At 31.0% G+C, this 23,044-nt stretch overlaps 1 protein-coding gene and 1 long non-coding RNA gene across 8 annotated transcripts in view; one reads left to right on the top strand and one right to left on the bottom strand.

Moving 5' to 3' along the window:
- LOC127726313 (inositol polyphosphate-4-phosphatase type I A-like) overlaps positions 1-23,044 on the top strand; it is a 71,239-nt gene that overhangs the window by 24,164 nt on the left and 24,031 nt on the right. For 2 of the 7 annotated variants that reach the window (XM_052233634.1, XM_052233631.1), the window contains 10 exons: positions 2,270-2,351; positions 4,466-4,665; positions 5,898-5,955; positions 6,351-6,471; positions 9,688-9,795; positions 10,118-10,147; positions 12,267-12,754; positions 16,388-16,570; positions 20,166-20,234; positions 20,746-20,987. In XM_052233634.1, the coding sequence (XP_052089594.1) occupies positions 2,270-2,351; positions 4,466-4,665; positions 5,898-5,955; positions 6,351-6,471; positions 9,688-9,795; positions 10,118-10,147; positions 12,267-12,754; positions 16,388-16,570; positions 20,166-20,234; positions 20,746-20,987 (1,581 nt within the window). Of the gene's footprint in view, positions 1-2,269; positions 2,352-4,465; positions 4,666-5,897; positions 5,956-6,350; positions 6,472-8,694; positions 8,798-9,687; positions 9,796-10,117; positions 10,148-12,266; positions 12,755-16,387; positions 16,571-20,165; positions 20,235-20,745; positions 20,988-23,044 lie in introns of all 7 variants that reach the window. The other 5 variants (XM_052233638.1, XM_052233633.1, XM_052233635.1 and 2 more) reach the window with 4 other exon arrangements.
- On the bottom strand, positions 14,824-15,913 carry LOC127726315 (uncharacterized). Its single transcript, XR_007993498.1, has 2 exons — positions 15,775-15,913; positions 14,824-15,502 (listed from the first exon to the last, which is right to left on the bottom strand). It is a non-coding gene; the product is annotated as an uncharacterized LOC127726315 (long non-coding RNA).

The raw sequence follows: 23,044 nt of genomic DNA, 5'->3' as shown, positions 1-23,044 counted from the left end.
GATAGAGGAAAACTTGCCACTTCGTGGATACTTACAACTTTAAAATGTGAAAATGTGGCTTTCGTTGAACCTTTAAATTCATTGTTCTTTTGTATCCTTGAAATCCACAAAAATTGGTATCTAAGAAATAATAATGAATCCACAGTACTATGACCACTTGGTCCTAAGGTCTATGAATCCACATTACTATGACCACTTGGTCCTAAAGTCCATGAATCCACAGTACTATGACCACTTGGTCATAAGGTCCATGAATCCACAGTACTATGACCACTTGGTCCTAAGGTCCATGAATCCACAGTACTATGACCACTTGGTCCTAAGGTCCATGAATCCACAGTACTATGACCACTTGGTCCTAAGGTCCATGAATCCACAGTACTATGACCACTTGGTCCTAAGGTCCATGAATCCACAGTACTATGACCACTTGGTCCTAATGTCCATGAATCCACAGTACTATGACCACTTGGTCCTAATGTCCATATATATGATTGAAACAAACATAGTTATACACAACAATTACAAAGACTAACAATATATTTAGGAATAATTTTGTTGAGAATTTTAATAATAACTTTAAAAAATTATTGCAACTTTTTATTTAGAGATAATAAGTGTTTTATAGTTGAAGGACTTCCTTGTGCATTCCTCAGTTATAATTAACTTTAAAGCCTAACAAACTTATCTCCTTAAGTTTAATCCAATATATCACGTTTTTATACCACTCGACAAAGATATTGATTGTTATTGTTTTATACAGAAAGATGATCAAGTGAGTTATAAAATTTCTTTATATTGAAAGAACTAAAAATGTAAAAATGAATTAAAAAAGGGCATTGTTAATCAAAGAGAATATTTTTACTTTCAAAGAAAATGCACAATTGTTATTTTTAACACAAAGATTTATCAGATTTAAAAAAAAACAAGTATAAATTTTATATGAGTGAATGCTAATGCATTTAATCAGGTTATGTTCACATTGAACTAGTTTTATGACTTATTGCTGAATTACGGAAATGATTTTTTTTTTAAAGGAAGGAAGTAAAATATTTATATCAAGTTTTTTGGGGGTTACTATTATGCAGTTAAATTTTTTGTTCAACAGTCATCACGAAATAAAACTTTTTTGCATACTGGCTCGAAAATAAATTTTTCACAAAATTTCTTTATTGCTTCACATGATGTTTACCTAACAAAAGTAAGTTCTGATTGATTTAAGTTCTGTTGACTTGAATGAGTAATAGAATTAAGAACAAGTTATTGAAAGGAGACGAAATAATATACTGAAAATTAGAATCCAGATTGAATAAAATAATAGTAAGGGTAATGGAGAACTGATCTATGAATATATTTCTATAGTATTTGGATATACACTTTTGGATAAGAAAAAAAAAACACACAGCAATACGCAGTTAAAAGACATTGAAGTCCAATGTATATTTATCTATGTTGAAAGACATGCATAGTGGCAATTTATTAAAATACCAACTATTTAGTCTTGAAGAAAACCTTTAAGATTTCCTCTGTTTTATTTTTTTGGCAAATTGGGTATTCTGTGCAATTTGGGTACTGTGATGTTATAGTTGAAAAAGCATTTCAGCTTTAGTTTCCTGGAATGGTTCAATTCCTAAGCATTCATTATACTGGACTTTTCCAGTTATATAACTATAACCTGTAACCATAGTAGCTAGTTAAGTCTTGCTCCATACATTATCATAGGCTATATGGTTTGGATCTTGTAACTGCACATTTTAGTTAAGTTAAGAATACATATATGGATATTAACTACAGTTATATTTATACTAAGAACTTTGTACTATCATTAGAATTTGATGAGATTTATTTTTTGTCCTTTTTCCAAGAAAAACAGATATGATTTATAAACTTGTGTGTGTTAGAAAAATCTGGATTACATAACTCACTTTTTGTTTTCCACAAAGTGAAGCTTATTATTCAGGAGAGCATTTCTTATTGCATTTGGTAATGTATTTATTTGGATAGGATCAAAAAATTAAAATATTGTTTCCCTTCTTTCAACCTTACCATAAGGGTTTCAGGGAGGGGAAATAATTAGGTGAAATATGATTTTGGACTGTCAGCTATGAACATTTGGACTAATGGGACTGCTTTAAGTTATTTCAGGGTAATTATTTGTTTAAGGTCACTTCTGTAGCTTACAGAGGACCATATTTTGAGGATATAGGGATGTCAATTTATCACCTGGATACATATCCTTGCACATGTATATAGTTATTTCTATTTACAGAGGACCAGATCCTGTGGACTGTGGAACTGTTAAAGTTATGGCCTGGGTAAATGACACAAATATATCTGTTCCTAATGGGCCTGTATGTATATTAACGCTTAAGCTTGCATTGTTTGTTATATAAAGTAAATAGCTATGAAACTATGTCTTTCTAAATATTCTTCTATAATAATTATTCAAAACACACCACAATTCCTTCATATTCCTTTTACAGTGGATTCATGTATTTTCGTGGGAACCAATTTTTTAGTGGATGAAGAATTATTTTAATTTTTGTGGATATTTGAATTTCATGGTTTTGTTAAATTCTGCATACAAGAGGGTAGTAATGGGGTACCCCACTTGACAAATGACAGTAAAATATTTGTTAAAATAAATATAACGATAAAAATTTTACTTCATTTGACGCTAAAAGTAGCTACAAAATTAGATTTGACAAATGACAATAAAGTTAACGATAAATATTTTACTTCATTTGACACTAACAGTAGCTACAAAATTAGATTTGACTAATGACGTTAAAAAAAATAAGCCTCATTTGACGCTAACGGTAGCAGAAAAAGGTCATTTGACGGTAAAGGGAATTCCTACCCTCATACAAGCAGATTGAAAATTAGTACTTAATTGAACATTTATATCTGTGGTTCACCCTTACCCACAAAATCCACCAAAAATAATGAATCCACAATATGCTATTACAACTTACAACTTTTAGGAGAACTGTAAGAGGAAAATTAAATTATTTTTGTGCTTGTGAAGAATAAGGTAAATCTTTTCTCTGGAAATTTCTTCATCAATATTTATTTCAAGCTAAGATTTATTCTGCATATAGGTGAAAAATAAACTGAACTGAAGAAATATAAAAACTAGCCTTTGGTTATTATAAGTATGCTTGTAACATAGACAACAATGGCCAAAAATAAAATTTAAATTGTTTGATGTTGCCTACCTACCCACCTAAATACAGCCTACCTAGAAAATTTTATGACACTAATCGTTTCAAATTTTTTAAAAGTTTTTTCCTGCTCTTATATCGTTTTCTACTTTAAAATATGTAACTTATGTTATTGGCCAAAAATAGATAAAATCTTTACCTACCTATCCAACCGTACAAGGCATGGGTAGGCAACATCAAACTAAGATTTTTTTTAAGGGTGGCTTATACTGTATTCAGAAAATGTTATGCTCTCTTATTATTACAATTGTTGAATAAGACATAACAAATTACGAGATGAATTATTTCAGAAAATGCTGTCTACAAATAATGCATTTTTATTTTGTGTTAAACCTATCTGGTGGCAATCTTCACAAAAATGTCTGAATTAACAGTAACTATAATTAATAGCCTGTTAAAGATAGTAACTTTGATTGTGTTTTTTCTGCCCTTCCTTATTTTCAGTTTGTGTAAGAATGTTTTTTATATTCCTTCTAATGCATGATTCTTATAATAAAAAAATATACAGTATTATTGATAAATATATATCAGTAATAAGGAAATGACAGTGATAATCCAAGAGGTATGTTACTACGCCAGTAAGAGGTGTATAGTTTGACCCATGTCTGTTGGTCCAACCTCTTCTGTATTGTCATTAATACACCAGTAAGAGGTGTATAGTTTGACCCATGTCTGTTGGTCCAACCTCTTCTGTATTGTCATTAATAAACAGTTGTCAGCTCATTTTCTTCTTTATGCTTGCTGATTAAAACACTTTATATCAAGTTTCTGATTAGCCGCCATATCAGAAAAAGAAATAATGATAAATCTTATAAAACATCTATTAATCAGTTTTATATTTAGAAGTGAAGTATAGAATATATGAAAGATATGGGGTTTACATCAATGAGACAGCAACCCAACACAAATAATCAGGAGAACATTTTTCATAATGTTTCTAAGTTCATGTGTTCAACAATCAACGTTTTACAGCCCTATTGAAAAGAAGCATTCAATTCTTATAATTACATTTTTATGCTACAACCTTTTAAATTAAGAGTTATATCAAGCTTTTTGTTTGTTTTTCAATGCATTACTTTAACATTGTCATGGATAGCACGTGAAGTCATAGCTGTTGTATTTTGTACGGAAATAAAATATGATATTGTTGTCATCCAATCAAAATAAGGGATTCTAAAGAAACATACATGTAATGTGAATATTATGCTTTAAATAATAATCCTACATTTTTATTTACACAGGCTGATGACTGTAAAAATGACAAGTTAAAAAAGTCACCGTGTAGAAGACGTTCTAAGAGAGTGGACACGTTACGTCCCTTATATCGTGGTATCATCACACGGACTTTTAGATTTGATACGTCAGATGGCAGAGTCAAATTACTTGTTCATGAGTATATGGCTGAGGCAAAACTGGCTTTTGATATACCATTACAGTTGATGTATGTATTGTTTTAATTATATAAAATATTGTGAATGAAAAAAATGGCATTAATGGTTTACATATCAAAATCAGAAGATATGGTATGATTGCCAATGGTACAACGACACACCAGACATGAAAAAATGAAGATGTAAACAATTGGAAAGATCAAAACCTATATTGTATAGTAAACTATAAAAGGCCCCAGTATGATAAAATATTAAACAATTCAAACAAGAACTAGATATGATATGATTGTCATAGAGACAACTATCCATTTAAAAAAGACAAAATGACAAAGACATGAACAATAACACGTTACTGTATGGCCTTCAAAAATGAGCAAAATCCATAATAAAATCTTTAATAAGCTATAAAAGATCCTGGCATGACATAAAGGGAAACAACTGGTTAAATGAGAAAACCAAGGGCCTGATTTATTCTACAACAAGAAACTACCGGGAAAGCAAAAATAGCATACACCAATTAACAACAATCATTGGATTACAGGTGTCTGGTTTGAAACTGGCATACATGTTTTATAAAATTAATCATGTCACAGAAATAAAGAGATATATTACATATGGTGTAGCATTCTCCTGTTTTCATTGGATATTACGATAACGTGTTTGAAAGGTTATTTTATGTATCCGAAGCCTTGTTTCCTTTTTTAAGTATATTGACGCTATGTTTCAATTCATATGTATATTTTGAAGGTCAATATGAAAAATCTTGCTAAATTAAGATTTATGACGTCATGACGTCACACATAACAACCATGGAGGAAGCGGATAAAAGAAAATTTGCAAGTTTATCACAAGAATTTTTACGTTAAAGGCAGACGCTAAGAATGCAAGAAAGCTAATGCAACAAGCTATGAAGTTGTTCAAAGAATATTGATATTTTCAATAACATGTTAAAATTCTTGCAAAATACAATTTAGAAATACACAGAAAGAACATTGAATGCCATTTTCCTAATACATTATTTACATATGTAATATATAAATTAAGGACTTTCACTCAGTCAATACATTATATATGGACCTGTTTAAGATTATATTGACACTCGGACTTCCTCAAAAGTCTATAATTGATAAATAACTATTATACAAGGATGTAAACAATTAAAAAAATCTATGATAAACAAATGTATTGGAAAGGAGTAGACAGTTAAATATTAAGGATTCAAATAATTCAAAATTCATTATGTTTTATACCTTACTTAGGAAATTCTTTTTTTTTTCTTCAGTAAACTGTGGATAGATGAAGAAAAGTCAATGATAGATCAAATTAAGAATCTAGGACAGGTAGGAATAGTCTGTCTATCACAGATTATAGATAAATTGATTTTTTAACAGAATACTTTCTTTTTTTTTTTGCTTAGTTCTAAAAGCAGTGTGTATCTTATATTGGCCAAATCATAGACACAAATACCTTAATTGTTTGTACTTATTATAACTCCATTCACCTTAATGTTGAAGGATGATTTTTGATGGTCTGTTAAATTTATTCACAATTTTCCAGACAACAGGTTTAGAGCTTGACATACGGTCCACTGTTGTAGGCTGTATATGTTTTCTATACATCTTTTGAGGGAGGGGAATGTTGTATTGTTTGGTTGAGATTAAACACAAAATAATTACTTGGCTATAGAAAAAAACCATTGTTACCATATATCTTGATACATGTAGTATATTTATAGCTTTGGTCCTGGTATGAAAAAGAACAAGTGACTGCAATTGACCTCTGTGCTACCATAGTAACAGAATATACAAAGGCATACAATTATTTGACCAATTACCTTGATACTGGTCATGATATTGGTAACTTAATCCAATTTTAATTGGTATAGCTGAGTTTCTTTCAAATATAAAACTAAAAATATTTCATTAATAGGTCATACCTTTTTTTGTAAGCATCTTTAAACAAGATCACAAGCAGCCTTTTGTATTACCCGTAATGCCCTGTACATATTGCTCTATAGAATTCTTCAGGACATGCCTAAAGCAAGCTTTGAAGAATAGAAATATTATCTCCTACTTTTTCTTGAATATTTATCGAGATGTACTGAAATTTCATTATTTTATATAGTTTTATAGTTTTATTATTTAAAATATATGAAAGAAACTATTGGTGTGTAGGAAATGTTTCCACCAGAACTAACTGAATGTAATATATAATCAGATTAATCCATGTTTTAAAACGTGGTTACAGGTAGTTATTCAGGATTGTCTTGTTTCGTTGGTCAGATACAAAATAGGGATGATTTGTTAACTTGTACACATGCATTACTTTTTTAAACAGGAAGTCAAAACAATATCTAATGTCTATCTGCAATGTGTGGGCGTACTTTAAACCGGAAGGAAACATTGCCATCATAGGTCATTGATTTAGGATACGATAATGACAGCCTCTTGAAATAACTTAATTTCATTAATATTTATGCTCAGTTACCATCGTTAAACTTTAATTACAAACTTACATCAAGTTGTCAACTCTGTGGTATATTGGTGATATGTATCAATTTCTCTGATTGGTCCTCCTATTGCCAAGATTGGGACAGCTCTTTTACTTTGGACATAGTTGTTGTTAAAGGCAATCAGTCCATTTTCATGTTTACTTTATTTAAGCATGTGTACAAGACAATGGGCTTCAAAATTATTGTTTTTTTATGCCATTTTGAGTTTTAAATAAACTGACTATGTGAAACCTGAAAGCTATCTGTTATCATGTATTTATAAGTATAGGAATTCCTTCTGATATTTTTCATTTTCAACTTTCCAAAGTCTTTGGAAGACTTTACAAGAGTAAAAGAAATAAGCCAAATCATTATCATTTTTAGGGTTAATTCTTTTAATGTTGCATATTCAATTTTTCATCTTTTATTTTTACTCTTTGGTCAAAAACAGGTTAAGTAATATTTCACATTTTATTCTTTAATTGTGAAAAAAATTGAAATTTTGAAACTTTTAATCTCATAATGAAGTAAAAATCTTTTTAGAACTCTTTTTTGTATCCCAACAGCTTAAAATGATATTGATATGGCTGAAAAATACAGTAAAATATTTCAACACTAAAAAAAATTGAAAAATTGCCCATTTAGAAATTCAGAAATTATTAAAAAAACTAAGGTTCCAACTCCCTCAGTCAATGTTGACTTTAGATGGATTTGGCTATTATTCTTATGTCCCTTTTTGGTCAAATAGCTCGTCACTAGTTTCAGTTCTTATACATTTGGCTTTCAAATATTTGGCTTTGGCTCCTGATGAAGGTAAATACAGAAAAGTTCTTTGGACGCATAACATTTACATAGCGTTATTTTTATTTTATTTTTTTTGTAATTTAATGGATATGAAGAAGATATATTTGCCTTAAATAATTACAAACTAATGGGAAAATTGTTATGAAATAAATTAATTAGCAGGAATTTCAAATTTAAAACCATGCACATTTTATCAATTTCTATCATATAAAGGGTCAAAATGTCTTATCACATTAAATATCCAAAATTGAGACTTTTGATATGGACTTTACAGGAAATTCATTGTGGCCCTCTGACAGGAAATGTATAAATGAAATCTGTAAACTCCATTTATTCTGAAAGACAAAAATTCATTCATATCAATTATATACTGGGAACACTTTCACAAAATTTGACATATGTTAAAATAAGTCATTACCAGTATATCTGTATAGAAATTGAGTCATTGTCAACAGTTAAAAACTTTAAGTTGATGATGACCACCTTGACTGGCTATACAGATCTCTCACCATCAGCATTTAATTAATATCTAGATTTATCATTCAGGGATCAGAACATATCTTGATGGCACATCTGTATAAATCATTCATATGTTAATTTCTAAAAGCAGTGGAAAAAGGTCAAAATTGTAAGATAAGGCCTCGACCAAACTTTCAGTCCCAAATACTGGACCAGATCTTGTAGATCCTAATTTTCATAGACCCTACAATTTTTTGGAAAAAATGGAATTTACAGAATGAAGAGCTAGTAATGTCACTGCTAACATAATTATCTCCCCTAACAGATGTCCACTAGGTGTCAGCATGCATGTCAAGAGGCTACAGAACATTGCACGAGTATTGTCATGTTATATGAGCAACATTATCATCTTATTTCATCATTTAAAGGTAACTTGTTTGTAATTATAGAACAAAGGAAAGTTGTGATATAAAGTTAAAATATGTTTTAGAAGTGATTTTTTATGGTAAAAGATAAATTTGTTTTGAGTAATCATGTGTGGAAACTTAACCAGAAAATGTTTTTGTGTATCTCACCCTTTTAAAATGTTATCCATTGAAAAGTGCATGTAATTAAAATGAAGTGCAAATGGACAAATCAGTTGTCTTTGCATGGAGAAACACAAGTTGGCTTACTATTACACACAGTTTGATTGGAGAAACACAACCTCTGCTACCACATAGTGGTTGTTTAAATTTAATGTTTGATACTTTGTGAAAGATTTTTCTGAAATATTCAGCATAAAATTTTTTAAACATAGACAGTTAATTCCACCAGAATAGAAAAATTATAATAACAAAAAGCCTGCTTTAAATGTAAAGACACTATAAACTAATTCCTACATATATTGCATTGGTGTTGTGAATCATACATATACTAATCAGACACATTTATCATATATTTGTTTGAGATAATTCTATACATTCAATTTGGATATGCTGATTTTTGTTCCTGTCTTTTAATTGTGAGTAAATAATTGAAATTTTGTAAAAATCAGATATGTTTGAAAAAATTAGTAATTTTGTTATATTTTACAAAATAATAGGAAAATGGAATAAATATGTTGAATAGAGTTTTCTTGAAACAGAATTGTTGTGAAAGGAAAACTGGAAAAACCCTTATGGAGAAAAGGGATTTACATTTTAAGTAATATAAATTAATTCTATACATTGTAAGTTCATATGAAAAGTTTAAAAATAATACTATAACTGTTCAGAAATATTTCCAATATATCATGTTTTACATTCAAGGCTAAATTCTTTTCACTATTCTGTTACAGGTCCTAGTTTCAAGCCTAGCATCAAGAAAGGGGACAAAGACCTAGAGTTTGCTCCCCTGAATCTCCACTTACAGAGAATGACAGTCATTAATGAACTCAATGATACAAGTAAGAACATATAACATAAAAAACATGATACTATTTTAAAACCCTTGAAAAAATAGTTTTTCTTTGCAGAACAATTGGCTACCCTTTATGTTCTAGGACATATGTTAAAATTGAAGAAATAGAATGAAGTAGATCTTTTTTGTCACAGATTGTTCTTAATTATCTAAATAGATGTTTGTTTAGGCACTACTAATGGATTGTATACATACACTTTTTTTAGTGTCTTTACGTATGATTTTAATAATTGACTTACCGTTTTAATATTGTAATTTTATAGTTATAGTTTTCATAAATAATTTTGATTGAGGTATATTCTATTTAGGGCATCCACATTTCTTTCAAAATGAGAGGAGTGAGTATAATATCTGTCATATTTATAATCAGATTCACATCCATTCCAACAACATCAAATTTGTCCAAACTTCATGTTACAAGAACTTTTAATTCTGATAGTCAAGTATTTTGTCTATTTTTCTACGATTTGGTTTATTTAAAGAAGGAAAGTGATGATGATTGAAAAAAAATTGTTGTGATTCAATGTTTTTTAATTGCAATGCTAATTTTTCTATTTTCAACCTCTGCTTATTTTTATACACTTCTACAGGTAAAAATCAGTAGATTTACAGTAGAAAATATTTGTGTAAGGTCTGTCTTAGATTAGATTTATATCATGACATTCATGGTAAACTGCACCTAAATCTTCAGTTAAGAATCATTTTAAATGTCTGTAATGTTCTTACAGCTAAATGGCCATCTCAAAATAAAGCAAGTAAGCAGTTTGTATCTTACTGTGTGTCCCAGCATCTATTGGAAGTTGGCTTTTATCAAAATTACTATACTAACAAAAAAAAGCAGCAACAGATTATACTGCACCTATTTTTTTTTTTTTGGCTCAATATATCATTCCAAGGTATATGTTTGTTTGTTGGTGTTAAATACCAGTTTCAGTCCCCTTGGTGGCCAGCTTATATTTGTTAAAGAAGCTGTGGAGAACCATCAACCTTCAGCAGAAAAATGGCAATCCTTGTCAATTTAGATCAGAGTTAGATGTACCTCGGCACGAGTGGGTTTGGAACTCATAACCTTAATTTTGACAGGCTACTAATAACTAGATGAACTAATAAGGCAAGGCAGCCTTCCTCCCCCCCTCCCCCCCCCCCCCACACACACACACAATGCTTTTGAAGCAGGGGTTGATATCAATACAAACATATGATTTAATTTCGTCCATTGTGTCCAATTTTCAATGTTTTTGCATATATAATGAATTATGTACACGCTAAAAAACTAAATTCTTACCATATGCTTTTTTTAAATTTAATGGATATATATATTATTTAGAAATTACTTTCTTAGGGTGAGTGGGACACACACCGTGATAATCAGCCAGTATTAAGATTTTGATTAATGTCCACATTAATGTATTATTTAAAAAGAAACAAATTTTGAATAGAAGAAATATAAAACTTTCCGTAACATTCTCTAAATTATCTAAATGAAGTATGGCAGCTCATTAAATATAAAGACAAAACTAATTTGAAATAAAAATCAGGAACTGTTAAACATTTTCCCCAGCATAGGCATGCATAGGAACAAAGATATAAGATGCTACAAGTTATACCAGATCCAAAGCACATAAAACTATTTAGAAGAGTCTAAAAAAGTTTTAAAAAAATATTTTACCACCGAGTGTGTGGTAAATGCAATAACCTTGCCCTTCCTTTCACTTGTCCATCCAACCATAATTTTCATTACACATATATATACCTCATCAGATTTAATAACATATTAAGAGCTTTCATTTTTCCAAGCTTGCTTGTATTATATACAAATCACTCACATTAATTTGAAAATCTGTGTTATATTTAAGAAATAATTCTTTCATGCCATGTTCTATGCTAATTTTAACATGGGTAGGCATTATATTTGTCAATATCTTTATACCGAGCATTAGCAAGGTGTAAAATATTGACAAATATAATGCCTACCCATGATAAAATGAGCATAAAGCATGGCATGATAGAATTATTTTGATTCTAATAGGAATATTTAGAACTTTTGTACTTTGAAGCGGACCTATAATACACATTCAAAAGGCAGCCATTTTGATTTGATGAACAAAAAGCGTTATAGAAAATCAACAGTTGAACGATAAAAAATTAACATATATACGTAAACTTACTTTTAGAATGATTTTATTTAATTTCCTAGCGAGCAACAGCGACAAAACTGTCCATTTCGACCTCCAGCGTTGTTCAAAATACAACTGACGTTGCAATTTCAATTGTGACGTCAATCACGTGCAGCCCATGTTTTATTGTAATTAGAACATGGCTTTGTTTCCAAAGCGAAAGAGGATAAATCGTTTGTACAGAAATTTGTTTTCACTAGATAGATTAAGTACCATATGAATATGCCGCTTAAGATTTCAGATGTATTTCCTCTCTTATAATTGTGGGGTTTTTTTTCAGCCTCTTGGTATGATATAGTGACTGTAGGAGCCTTCACAGCTTATGCACAAAAATACAAACATGGTGGTTTGATGAAATTATTACAACATCAAAAGGAATTTTACAGTGCCGACGGGACACTTAGTAAAAACACCAAACTAGACAAAGCATGTCAACTCATTAACAGTATATACAAACTGAATGTGAAAGTAAACAATGATTGTCAGAGACTATGTGATATTGCTTCCAATGGATTATTTAGTGAAATGAAGTCGATAGCAGAACATATAACGGAACATGTGAAAGAGTTAGTTAATGTTTGTGATAATAAATTACTACAGGGTTCAGAAGAACTGTATAATGCAGTCAGGGAGGAAGTGCTATATCAAAAGACTTTGGAAATGTCTAAAAATGAATTGACAGAAAGTTTTACAGATCTGGACATGGAATCATCTACAGAAAACCTCAGTGGCACTAACTTTAAAAAGAATCCATCTATGGAACCTTGGGTAATGTTATCACAATTTTTTCCATTCCTTGAATCAAGTTTTTACAAAAAGATGTGAATAAATTAAATAGGAAGTGTTTAAGATCTGCAATTAACACCTACACAATAAAATATATGTCATGTTTCAGAGTTGATTAATTTAATGTTTTCTAAGTCAAAAATAAATAAGAACATTGTTCCTGACTATGGCAAATGTTCATAAATTGGTCCTAATTTTCATGGATTGGGTTAAATAGTATTTTTTGTGGATACTTGAATTCATGTGTTAACAAATTCTGCATACAGACCTTTAGTAAATTAGTATTTTTATGCCCCCGCCGTAAGACGAAGGGGGCATTAATGGTTATCCTTAACCTTCTGTCCTTCCGTATTTTCGTCTTTCTGTCTTTCCGTCCTTCCTTCTTTCCATCTTTCGTTCCTTCCATCTTTCCATATGTTCCATTTTCGTTTGAAAACCAAGCTTGAGCAGGGGCATGTGTGTCCTCAGACACATTCTTCTTTTATTTGAAAACTTGTATTGGATAGGCAAATGTTATCAGGGTAAATTCAGGATTAATATGTTATGTTTTGAATTTTAGGTACCTTTTCATAAATAATTATACCAGAATTGAATAGATTGAACTTGAAGTAAAATCACAAAAATACTGAACTCTGAGGAAAATTCAAAAAGGAAAGTCCCTAATCAAATGGCAAAATCAAAAGCTCAAACACATCAAACGAATGGATAACAACTGTCATATTCCTGACTTGGTACAGGCATTTTCTTATGTAGAAAATGGTGGATTGAACCTGGTTTTATAGCTAGCTAAACCTTTCACTTGTGAAGGTGAAGCACACTCTTTTTCTGTTCACACTCAGATAGTAGGCTAATATGATACTACTGATGTTCTATATAAACTACATTTACAAAATTTTGTCTAAGTACATGTTTTGAGAGAAAAAAATACTTTCTTTCTAACATGTTTTAGTCTAAAAATATGTCTTTGAAGGAGATTTTAAGAGTCTGAAATGCCACCATAGCCTTAAATTAAATTCTTTTGTCTACAACAAGGCAAACAAAAATATGAGTAAAAATTAATGAGTTATTTCTCGCCTCACTTTTCACTAACTTAGAGGTTTCATGCCAATTTTTATACGACCGCAAAAAAATTTTTGTGGTCGTATATTGGTATGACGTTGGCGTCGTCGTCGTCCGAAGACGCATTAGTTTTCGCACTCTAACTTTAGTTTAAGTGAATGGATCTCTATGAAATTTTACCATAAGGTTCAATACCACAAAAGGAAGGTGGGGATTGATTTTGGGGGTTATGGTACCAACAGTTAAGGAATTAGGGGCCAAAAAGGGGCCAAAAATAAGCATTTTCTAGTTTCCAGACAATAACTGTGGAACGGTGTATGGATCTCTCTGAAATTATACTACAAGTTTCCATACCACAAAGGGATGGTTAGGATTTGCTTTGGGGGGTTATTGCTCAAACCGTTTAAGAATTAGGGGCAAAAAAGGGGGAAGAACAAGGTTGTCCTCATTAATGGACAAATACTTAAGTACAAAACATAATTTAAAGCAGTGTAAGGGAGATAAATCAAATACATCATTGAAATTATCTCCCTTACACTGCTTTTAAATTATGTATAAAGTAATGGTTAATGAACAATTAAGATAATTTAAAACAGTGTAAGGGAGGTAATCCAAATACAACGTTTTGGTTACTTCCCTTACACTGCTTTTAAATTATGTTTAAAGAAATGCATATTTATAAAGGAAGACCAGTATGGCGCATTAGATTTGTAAAATCTTTGACCACATTTATTTATTTGTTATGCTGAATCTAACCGTGTATTTAGATTTTTAATTTTGGGTCCAGTTTTTCAAATTGGTCTACATTAAGGTCCAAAGGGTCCAAAATTAAACTTTGTTTGATTTTAACAAAATTGAATATATGGGGTTCTTTGATATGCTGAATCTAAACATGTATTTAGATTTTTGATTTTTGGCCCAGTTTTCAAGTTGGTCCAAATTGGGGTCCAAAATTAAACTTTGTTTGATTTCAACAAAAATTGAATATATGGGGTTCTTTGATATGCTGAATCTAACCATGTATTTATATTTTTTATTTGTGGACCCCGCTATCAAATTGGTTCATATTGAGGTCAAAAGGGTCCAAAATTAAACTTTGTTTGATTTCATCAAAAATTGAATTATTGGGGTTCTTTGATATGCCAAATCTAACCGTGTATTTAGATTTTTAATTTTGGGTCCCGTTTTTTAAATTGGTCTACATTAAGGTCCAAAGGGTCCAAAATTAAACTTAGTTTGATTTTAACAAAAATTGAATTCTTGGGGTTCTTTGATATGCTGAATCTAAACATGTGTTTAGATTTTTGATTATGGGCCCAGTTTTCAAGTTGGTCCAAGTTGGGGTCCAAAATTAAACTTTGTTTGATTTCAACAAAAATTGAATATATGGGGTTCTTTGATATGCTGAATCTAAACTTGTATTTAGATTTTAGATTTTTGGCCCAGTTTTCAAGTTGGTCCAAATTGGGGTCCAAAATTAAACTTTGTTTGATTTCAACAAAAATTGAATATATGGGGTTCTTTGATATGCTGAATCTTACCATGTATTTAGATTTTTTATTTGTGGGCCCCCTATCGAATTGGTTCATATTGAGGTCAAAAGGGTCCAAAATTAAACTTTGTTTGATTTCATCAAAAATTTAATTATTGGGGTTCTTTGATATGCCAAATCTAACCATGAATTTAGATTTTTTATTTTGGGTCCCGTTTTTTAAATTGGTCTACATTAAGGTCCAAAGGGTCCAAAATTAAACTTAGTTTGATTTTAACAAAAACTGAATTTTTGGGGTTCTTTGATATGCTGAATCTTACCATGTATTTAGATTTTTTATTTGTGGACCCCGCTATCAGATTGGTTCATATTGAGGTCAAAAGGGTCCAAAATTAAACTTTGTTTGATTTCATCAAAAATTGAATTATTGGGGTTCTTTGATATGCCAAACCTAACCGTGTTTTTAGATTTTTAATTTTGGGTCCCGTTTTTTTAAATTGGTCTACATTAAGGTCCAAAGGGTCCAAAATTAAACTTAGTTTGATTTTAACAAAAATTGAATTCTTGGGGTACTTTGATATGCTGAATCTAAACATGTGTTTAGATTTTTGATTATGGGACCAGTTTTCAAGTTGGTCCAAGTTGGGGTCCAAAATTAAACTTTGTTTGATTTCAACAAAAATTGAATATATGGGGTTCTTTGATATGCTGAATCTAACCATGTATTTTGATTTTGGACATTTGACCATAATAGGTAAATTAAAAAAATTGAAGTTCTTAGACCACATTCTTTCTGTGTCAGAAACCTATGCTGTGTCAAATATTTAATCACAATCCAAATTCAGAGCTGTATCAAGCTTGAATGTTGTGTCCATACTTGCCCCAACTGTTCAGGGTTCCACCTCTGCGGTCGTATCAAGCTGCGCCCAGCGAAGCATTTTATTTCATTTATAATGAAATATGCCTGCCGTGTCACATGAGCATATGTGTCAAATTATTCAACAAAAATTAGTACCTGGCAAATGAATCTTCAGTAACTATAATTAAATGTTTTATGTTCACAGGAATTAAGCAGGGTGAACACTGAAGCAGCTTGTGTTTGTTTAACGTCGCTTGTAGAAAGTCTGGAATCAGTCGATAGAACAAAATGGCTAAATTCTATATCCCAGGACGTAGCTAAACTGAAGAATTTTGTGGCTGTGTTACATAACAAAGCTGTGTCTTTCATGACATTTCTTAATATTATGGTAAGGAATACTGTCATTATCGGTCTCTTGTGTAAAAATAATATCACAAGAAACATCAACAAAGACATATGTGTGAAAAATTCTGTCATTCTAATATGACACTCTACTTTCAGTTCTCAAACAAAGCAATGTCAAATGTATTATTATTTCTAAATTTTTCAAGTGAAAAAGAAAGATGGAGAATTTTTTGATGTAAGTTGAGAATTAAAAGGCAAAACTGACTATCAATTTGTGAAGGTTTATTGGACATTTTCTGCTATTTTTATGCCCCCGCCGTAGGAGAGGGGGCATTAAGTGTTACCCTTGTTATGCCCCTGCCTTAGCAGAGGGGGCATTAAGTGTTACCCTTGTTATGCCCCCTGCTGTAGCAGAGGGGGCATCAAGTGTTACCCTTGTCCATCCGTCCCGTCCCATCCCTCGTGTACATCCCCATAATTGGTTTCCGTTCTCTAACTTTAGTTTGCCTCAACCAAATGTTATGAAACTTATACTCAATGTTTATTACCACAAAACACAGATCAAGTTTGAAATTGGGTGGCGTCACTTTTACCGTTCTTCAGTTATGCCCATTTTGAAATGGAAAATTGCTAAATCTATCGTTTCCGTTCTCTAACTTTAGTTTGTCTCAACCAAATGTTTATGAAACTTATTCACAATGCTTATAATCTCAAAATGGTCTTAACTACGTGAATCCTGCATCTGTTTGTAGAAGTTGACTCGTGCATATTTACAATGTGGCCCAAGACCACAATTAATGATCCAGCTTTTCGTTGTCCACGAATATAGTTCCTTTTAATTAGAGTGTATTTTTTCTTAATTTTTTTTCTTTCCCTTCCTCACTCATTTCTTAGTTTTTTTGGGGTGGAAATAAAAGAAGAGAGGTGAAATAAACTTTTGGATGTTGTATTTTAACTGATTTTGATATGGAAAGAGTGATTAGGCCAGGTGCAAAAAGGTGATATTTACAGTTTTCGGAACATCTCTTGACTTGTCCATAGGGGTATGGATGTGTATTGGCTAAATTTGTAAGAGTCATTGGTTCAATCTTTCTGAATTTTGAATATATCTTTGGACTAGTATTATACATTACACACACAAAAGATTTGACAAAAATGCATGGTGCAATTTTTTTAATGAAACAAAACGTTATAAAGAACTAATAGGGGAATTTAATTGTGGTCTGTGGCCTAAGAGGTGAATTCAGGAAATATTGAATTTGTACTTTGACAACTTCCCTGAATGATCTATTGGTACTAATTTGTCAAACTACATGAGAATAAATGATTTCTACTTTTATTTGATAGAAATTTTGTAAAAAAGTGACATTTCAGCCTAAATGCCCAAAATTGAACTTTTTCAGTTCTTTCAATATTTTTACAAAAGTAGCATGCTTACTTTCTCTCTGACAGATTTTTCTGGTTTTCTATTTGTGTTTGTGGTATCTAATGAAGATGTTTAACTCATTTTTGAACACTGAACACAAAAAAAAAGTAGATAAAATCAGAATAAGAGTGCAAAATGTGCTGCTTTAATGGTCTTAGTCTAACGGTCAGTATGAAGCAATTGAAAAATGAGGTTCTATGCACATACAAGTTGAATTCCTTTTAGCAGATTTCACTGAATCTGTATCAAAAGCACTTATTACTGGTTGTTTGACCTTGTCTGTTTCACAAACTACCTTAACTTTCTTTTGTTTGATAGCTAGTGGTTAAAATATTGGCCTTTTGAGGCTGAAATTTCATGCCGGTTTTAAAAAGTAAAGTAAATAACTTTGCATCAAATCATACTGTCTACATATATAGTTGAAAGTGACAGTCTTGTTACATCCAGGCTCCATGTGTTATCATATCTTAACAAAGATTTGAGCAAAAAGAAGCATATCTCTATCTCCCATATCATTTATAAGCTTTTTAATATGCAAATGTGGGGAACGACCTAAATTGACAACCTGTTTTTTTAAGCTTGACATTGCTGAAGACCATTTTATTCACATGTGTTATGCTATTTGAAACTTATATTTCCATTAAAAGTACATTTATAACATGTAAAAGGTTTTTTTATAACTTAACAACTTCAGAAAATTGTGGTAAGTGAAAAATATTACATTTCATATAAGGCCTGACTTCATTTGAAAACCTCTATTTTTTGGCACAGGCTCATATAAAATTTACTTCTGGCCATTTTTTATAAGTCTGAAACATGAAGTATGCTATCTGTTGCTTTTAATAGGTGATAACTTATACATAGAGACATTAAAAAGTGTAAGTTTTGGTATATTTTGGTTTTTAGAAGCCCAAATTTGATAGTTGAAATTGTTCTAATTCAACGCCACAATTCAGCACCCAAAGTTCAGATATAAAAAATACCACATTTTTTATAATTGGTATCATATGGCTTTGAAACTTTGTAAACTGTTTTATAATACACTAAGCTTAAATCTTGCCAAGTTTTATTAGAATTGGTCAAGTTTTAGACCCCTAATAGGCCCAAGACCACAATTAATGATCCAGCTTTTCGTTGTCCACGAATATAGTTCCTTTTAATTAGAGTGTATTTTTTCTTAATTTTTTTTCTTTCCCTTCCTCACTCATTTCTTAGTTTTTTTTGGGTGGAAATAAAAGAAGAGAGGTGAAATAAACTTTTGGATGTTGTATTTTAACTGATTTTGATATGGAAAGAGTGATTAGGCCAGGTGCAAAAAGGTGATATTTACAGTTTTCGGAACATCTCTTGACTTGTCCATAGGGGTATGGATGTGTATTGGCTAAATTTGTTGTAAGAGTCATTGGTTCAATCTTTCTGAATTTTGGATATATTTTTATACGCCCGTTTACGGGACGTATTATGGTATACCGTTGTCCGTCTGTCTGTCCTTCTGTCCGTCCGTCTGTCTGTCCGTCTGTCCGTCGTCAACATGTCGGACATTAACTCAAAAACGCTTTAACCAATTTGCATAAAATTTTGGTGAATTGTTTATATCTATTGACGTGAGCTCCCTTTAGTTTTTTATAAATTTTAGATTTTACATTTCCGAGTTATGGGGTTTTATTCATTAAAAAAAGGGGGATTTTCCAGTTTTCGGACAATAACTCAAGAATGCTTTCACCAACTCGCAAGAAATTGTGGTGAATTGTTTATATCTATTGATGTAAGCTCCCTTTACATTTTCATAAGTTTCTAATATGACATTGACAATTAATTGAACTTTAATTGTTTATAGTCTGACAACATTTTTGAGTTATTTATTCAGAAACCTATAATATGTCAAATTTTTAATACAATGCAAATTCAGACCTGCGGGCGTATCTAGCTGCGCTCAGCGAAGCAGTTTATTGGACTAGTACTATACATAACACACACAAAAGATTTGACAAAAATGCATGGTGCAATTTTTTTAATGAAACAAAACGTTATAAAGAACTAATAGGGGAATTTAATTGTGGTCTGTGGCCTATGTGGCCCATAGACACATTCTCCATTTATTTATATTAACATATTTTATATTGATTTTAGATGATTAGAATATCTATAAAGCTATTTTTAGGTTACTTATTGCAATTTGATAATTATTAAATATGCATTTTTTTTTTGTCAGGAAAATAAAGGTCATTCTAAGTTGAACTATACAATAAAGTACAGAAGAGATGTTTGTTTTTCTCATGCGGTAAGTCATCTGCATTACAATAACATATGTGTAATACAAAAGCTAGCTATTACATTTTTAACATTGTCAATAGCAAATTCAGGTAAAAAGCAAAAACATTTGATGTCATAATTGAATTTTGATCGATGAAGATGAAAGATGAAGCATTCCACACGTAAGATTTTAGGGATCAATTTTAAGGAAAGGTACCAGAAATCTGCCATTAACACCTGAATTCCAGACAATTTAATAATTTGCTCATAAGCATGTGGCAAGGCCAAACTATATTTGAATTATTCAAACCACCATTACCTCAAACAGTAAATAAAAGGTGCAATGAAAATCGGCTCTGAAAAAGAACTTCATGACATGTGTACTTCAGACAACAAAAACACAAAACAAATGAAAAGTATTAAGTTTATATGTGATAGTAATGTCTAAAAAAACAAGCTGAATCAGAAGAAATAACAAATTTTAGCATTGTACAATACAAATAAAACCTTGTGTTTATTTTCTTTTCTGTATTTAACAGGTAACTGCCTTAGTAACAGGTTTTATGACCAAGTTGACAACTCATACCACAGATACACACTTCTTAAACCAGCTCTGTCAGGTTGGTATGCTGGTCCAGTTTGAAGGTTTACTTAGTTGTCATAGCGATGAAAATGGTATGATAGAAGACATGATAGTTGCTGTTGATGATCTCAGTCAGGTTGTGTTCAAGGTTAAAGTTGAAGAACATATTGATGAAGGCCCTGTTCTATCACTTCATGGGTAAGTATAACATTATTTTGCTGACAGGATAGGACTGCTTATCCTAAATTTGAACATAACAGTACATGTTCATGTATCAGTATATCTACTACTACTACTACAAGGGTGTTTTTACCCATGAGGGTCTGGCACAGTCTGTCAGCATACCTTAGATAACTTATATCCTGTTTTTATGAAGGATAAAATTTAAAGGCATTATTATATAGCACTTCAAAGTTGCAGTAGATTCTGAAATGATCAATTTTTGTCATTTTGAGTCATTGATTATCATTTGTTATGATATATGATTATATTACTCTATCAGGTTATTGTTATTTAAAAGTTTAAACATATGCCATACCCTAAAAATGTAAAATTTTCTCAATGATCCTTTAGTTTTTTTTTGACATGTTATAAGGGATATTTATTGGAAATTATTTCAGACTTCTCATATTTTCCTGAAAGGATGACAAGAGTTATCTTTCTTTATATTATTGTCAGGTAATTATGATAATTGTCTATTTACCAATTGATCAGGCTAATGATACTCCAATAAGTAATTCAGTATCATTAAGTGATAATTATTAAAATTACAATATATATAGGAAGTTAATGCTGTATTGTTATTGCCATTTAGATGAACTGTTAAGCTTTTATTCTAGAAATACTTAATCCTTGACTGATAATTGCATTAAATTACACTATTATAATTTAGTAATTTGAGTTGATTACATTTATCCCCTGACTTCCCCGTAGTTATGTAAGGGTATTTATGAACACTTGGTTAACCATTGACATCAGTATGTTTTAAGTATCAAATTAAGAAGTCATATTCTCAAAACTAGTAATTAACATGGATATATGAGTCCAAAAATATCATAAAACAAGCGATGACTGATATTTTGTGTCACTTTAAGTTGTAGGTTAAAGTTAATTTTTACATATATCAGGCCGTTAGTCTTCGTTTGAATTGTTAAACATTTGTCATTTCTTGGCCTTTTATAGATTGTTGTGCAGTATGGGCTTTGTTAATTGTTGAAGGCCGTACGGAGACCTATAGTTGTTAACTTCTATGTCATTTGGTCTCTGGTGGAGACTTGTCTCATGGGCAGTCATACCACATCTTCTTATTTTCTTCATTAAGCAGCCATTCATCATCATCTTATTTCTTTTAAGTATCTAAAAAAAAATTAAAAACTGCATCAATCTTGTGTACCTGCTTTATGAGACAGCATCTACAGGAGAAAGTGAAAATACATTTTACTTACATTGTAAAAAAACCTAGGGACAATAAGGAAATGATTCCAGTGAAGACAAATTACACTTTATTTTTTACAAAATTTAGTATTTTAAGTTAATCACTTTTTATCCTCTCGCTTCTCCATAGTAATGTAAGTGTATTTATGAATACGTGGTTAACCATTAGTTGATCTTTAAACTTGAATGACTCACTCACAAACTGACAAAAATCAAAAGTACAGGATGGTTAACTTAATGAAAAATAAAATGTATAACTTCTAATTCCAAAAAATATACTGAAAAGTTATTGTCCAAATATAAAATTTCACTAGCACTTTCAAGACTGTTTGGCATGTGTGGGAATTCCTACAAATAACATCATGTAATGGGTTTATTACACCACTGTCCCATGTTAGGGGGAGGGTTGGATGCCAGCAAACTTGTGTTTAACCCGGCCACATTATGTATGTGGCTTGGCCAAAACAGGAGCCTGTAATTCAGTGGTTGTCATTTGTTGCTGTATATCATATTTGTATTTCTATTATTGTTTTGTACATAAATCAGGCCGTTAGTTTTCTTGTTTGAATTATTTTACATTTGTCATTTTGGGACCTTTTATAGCTAACTATGTGGTATGAGATTTGCTCATTGTTGACCATACAGTGACCTATAGTTGTAAACTTCTGTGTCATTTGGTCTCTTTTTGAGAGTTGTCTCATTGGCATTCATAGCACATCTTCTTATTTTTACGCCCCACCTAGGGGCATTATGTTTTTATCGGCCTGTGCGTCTGTTCGTTCGTCTGTCCGTTCGTTCGTCTGTCCGTCTGTCCCACTTCA

Source organism: Mytilus californianus, unplaced genomic scaffold (assembly GCF_021869535.1).
Source record: "Mytilus californianus isolate M0D057914Y unplaced genomic scaffold, xbMytCali1.0.p SCAF_17, whole genome shotgun sequence".
NCBI classification, from domain to species: Eukaryota; Metazoa; Mollusca; class Bivalvia; order Mytilida; family Mytilidae; genus Mytilus; species Mytilus californianus.
The sequence above is the reverse complement of the archived record's forward strand: the minus strand, read 5'-3'. Positions and strand labels throughout refer to the sequence as shown.